The 4,070-nt window shown below is 38.9% G+C and overlaps 1 protein-coding gene across 1 annotated transcript in view; it reads left to right on the forward strand.

Moving 5' to 3' along the window:
• fbxw4 (F-box and WD repeat domain containing 4) overlaps positions 1 to 4,070 on the forward strand; it is a 16,174-nt gene that overhangs the window by 7,311 nt on the left and 4,793 nt on the right. The window contains exon 6 of the mRNA XM_017037060.2: positions 1,912 to 1,977. Coding sequence (XP_016892549.1) covers positions 1,912 to 1,977 — 66 coding nt within the window. The remainder of the gene's footprint in view (positions 1 to 1,911; positions 1,978 to 4,070) is intronic.

Genomic DNA, 4,070 nt, shown 5'->3' on the forward strand with positions numbered 1-4,070 from the left:
TTGTGGAGAGAGGCAGGTTTGCAGTTTTATGGATATATATATATATATTTTTAGGAACGATTACATTTTCTGATATAAGCGATTTGCCTCGTTCTATGTCCCATGTAAAAGATAAGAAGTCCTTCATTTGTATAGGGAAAATCACATACATTATATATATGTATGTATATGTATATATGTGTATATGTATGTATATATGTGTATATGTATGTATATATGTGTATATGTATGTATATCTGTATATATGTGTATATGTATATACGTATATATGCGTATATATGTACAGTATATTTATACATATACTGTACATACTGTATGTATGTATGTATGTATGTATGTATTTATACATATGAGACTTTTTTTTTTTCTCAGTGAACAATTAGTTTTTCGATCAGGTTTTGTTATTCTCTGTTGCAAATGCAGAGTAGCCAGATTAGATGTTATTTATCACTTGACATTTGATGCGACTCCATTTGAATACAAGGTGACCCTACGTGTGGTCACGACCCCAAGGTTTAAAAAAACAAAAAAAGTATTTTGAATTTCATTTTCATTTTAATTCAGTATTTAATTCCCTCGCTTTCGTAACTATTTAAACCTGGAATAAACCCGTGGGTATGAAAAGCCCCGAAACTACAAAACATAATTTTGACTTGTTTTTTTTATTGCAGATTTTCCTACAGCTATTTTTTTTTAAATTTTTTAATTATTTGTCAGACACATTTTTAATTTTTATTTTTTTTATCTCTGGTTATTTTAACATGACAAGTTAAAAAAGGAGCTTGCAGGAACACAGCCATTTGCTGGTAAAGGCATATTTTTGATACACTTTGACAGAAATGTGTTTGCCTCCGTCCACATCTACATTACTTTAATCCTGGCAGGTGGCATTTGTCACAAACCCATTCAGCGCGTGTGAAAGGCAGCTCCTTCCCCCGTCAATCATCCCCGCAGGAAGGCACTAAGCCCTGGGACTCGGGCCAGTTCTGACTGAAGCCCTCCTACCTCAGCACCCCTGGCCACAACCCCACCCTATGCATAGTTCAAACCGGCCAACACGCCCCGTCAGCTCCGTACGACAGCGCTCCTTTTCTTCTGTTTTCACCACTTTTGACATGCCGAGCATTCATCACACATACCTAGGCTCCTAAGTCCAACCTGCCACTCTAATTAGAGGATCACAAGTTGTGTGTGTGTTTTTTTTTTCTTTTGAGACGGGAATAAGCATTTGAGAAAAGTCATGTTGAATTTATTTATTTATTTAAACGTATGCGTTGGCTGAATTTAAAGTAAGAAAATGTTGGGGTGGTTTTCACTCTTATTCCTTCGAATGCCTGTGTAGTTGTTGTGGAAGTTGCAAATTCCTCTCAACCGTTATTCATTTGGTAAAATTATGGTAAATATCACCTATATTTTTAATTATATAAATCTGATATAGTCAAATACTTGGAAAACAAAAGCACTTTTCACTCCAGTTTTGCTATTTGTTTTTTGCTTTTTTGTTTTGTTTTTGTACCAATTTGAAGTATGTAAGAACTGAGAATAATTTTAGAAAGAATTTTATTTATTTAAAATTATTTTTTTTGCACAGTTAACAATACAAAATTATGAAGAACCATTTGATCATTTACAGTGTTGGAACACGTGAAAAAACGCTTTTTCGATGCCTCTACCAATGGATAACAGTAAAATATGTATAAATAATAATAAAAAATACATGAGGAAATCGCACAAAAAGACATTGTCAAAAAACAAAAAAATCAATGTAAAATTTTAATTTACGAATGTATGATGCATAGAGAGGAGGTAATTCCTTTTTCTAGGGGATAAAAGTTAAAAAAAATCCTTCTGCTGTTTATTTACATTTTTTGTAATTTTTTTCCCCCCATGTGTCTATGGTCTATCCTGCAGCACCTTTGTGACGGGAACTGCCTGCTGTAAGAACCTCTCGCCACTTCGCATGTGGGACGTTGAGCGGTGAGTCACGGCGTGTTGTGCAGATTTCGTCCAATGTCCTTTGTCCTTTTAATTTTAAGTCCGATTAATCTATTAGTAGCACATTTTCCTCAGTAATCATCTGCAGAACTCCAAAAAACGGAAATCAGAATCGGCCCAAAAATTGCAATCGGTGCACCTCTAGTGGCCTCTAGTGGCTGAGTTGTCCTTCTGCTCCACCTGTGTTACACCTACCTGTTCTCCATCGTTTTTTTTCCGTACTCGGCTCCCTACCTGTTCTAGCTCTGTGTTGTGTATCTCATCTGGCCGAGTCACGTCCTCTGTCCTCTACGTCTGTCCAGTTTCTCCTTACCTTGTCCTCTGCTCCATCTACTCTGTCTGTTCAGTGTTCTCCTCTCGGTGCTTCTTTCCTGGCCCAAGTTGTCTGTTCTGTTGCTCGGCTCCTTTGGCTCTGTGTCCAGAGTTCTGTTCTTGTGATTCAGACGTTTTGATTTTAAAATAATGAACTGAAACTTGATCCAAGGCATACTTTTTTGACTCGCAGGCCACAGTTGTCCTAAAATTGAACAAGGGGGTGGGGGGGGTCAGGAGCAGATAGATGGAGCGTAAGTGTGAATGAATGTAAAAGTCATGCATAAATGTTAAAATGCTAAAATGCTTTTTATCATTTTTTACGCCATCTATTGGGGAAATGTGTGAATTGCAAGGAAAAGGCAGAAGTATAGTATAATGATAATATAAATAAATTATATAATTTGGAAAAGTTTGGCGGGCCAGATTAAAAAGCTAAACGGGCCGCATCTGGCCCCCCGGGCCTTAGTTTGCCCATGCTTTATGTAGGACATGGAAACATCAGAGGAGTCTGACTCCGCCGGGGACCCAAAAGAAGCCCCCCCCCCCCCCCAAAAAAAAGAACATAGTGAATGTAGCACAATCCAATGTACAACACACAACCGGGGAATATAAACGTGACGATGTATTTTTCCACTCTGCTCATCATCTAGTTCCCCTGTGAAATTAGTTTTAAAGCCGTACGTCGGAATGTTAGAGCAGGACTTTTGTAATAAATTTATGACCGATGTTGACGTAACCACGAAACGCCGGAGATTACATCGTAAACCGGGGACACCCACTGTAGTATTTTGAGGATATGGATAACAGATTATACGTAATAAGACGTATAAACACAACCGTATCCACCTTATCATTAAACTCTTCTCTCTCAAAACGAAATGATTCTGACTGTAAAAAAAAAATGCAGTCATGTGAATTGCATTTTTTTTATTTTATTTTTTTATTATTGTCACACACGTCAATATGCGACATTGTGAAAATCCTCATTGTTACCGATTCCTCCACCGTCTGTGAGGAGCGCTCGCCTCCATGCCGCGGTGCCGCTAAGGTTGCGAGCTAAAATGCGAACACACGCAGCAGGTTGTGTGGCCCCCTTCAGTTTTTTTTACACAAAAAAAAAAAAAAAAACGTCCTGCAGGACTGCTTTTCTGTGCTCGTCTTGTCTGCTTGATTTGGGGGCGAACGTGTATTTCCCGGTGTGTCCCAAGGCTCCTTTTTAGGTTCACAATATCTTCACAAGAGGCTCAAACTACGACTGCTTACACACACACACTCCCACAGACACACTGCTTTTTTTTCAGCTGACCCCCACACTAAAGAGAGGGTAATGCCCTCAGCTTGTTCTGTTTTTACTTTTTCAACATTGCCAATTCAGTGATTCCTTTCACATCTGTTGTTCTCTCACTGCGCTTGTGTGCGTGCGTGCGTGTGTGTGTATGTGTGTGGCCTTCTAAAGCCAAACTGACTCCTGTAGTGAGACCAGACAGACTTGTCTGGTCTGACCCAGGGTGTCACACAGCCTGTGGCCTCCTCATTCTAATTACTGAATCTGTGCCCCGTGGGACTGGAGCAGCTTCTTTTCTCAGACAAAATAATTACCAAAAAAAAAAAAAAAAAAAAAAAAAAAGGGGATAATGTGCCTTTAAAAGGGGGGGGGTTAAAAAAAAAAAAAAAAAGACTATATCAATTCTACTTAGTAAAACCTTTTAGATCTGTACTTAACGTAGCACCTCCCCCTCCCCCCCCCCCCCCCCCCCCCC

This window comes from Cynoglossus semilaevis, chromosome 12 (assembly GCF_000523025.1).
Source record: "Cynoglossus semilaevis isolate Cse_v1.0 chromosome 12, Cse_v1.0, whole genome shotgun sequence".
NCBI lineage: Eukaryota > Metazoa > Chordata > Actinopteri > Pleuronectiformes > Cynoglossidae > Cynoglossus > Cynoglossus semilaevis.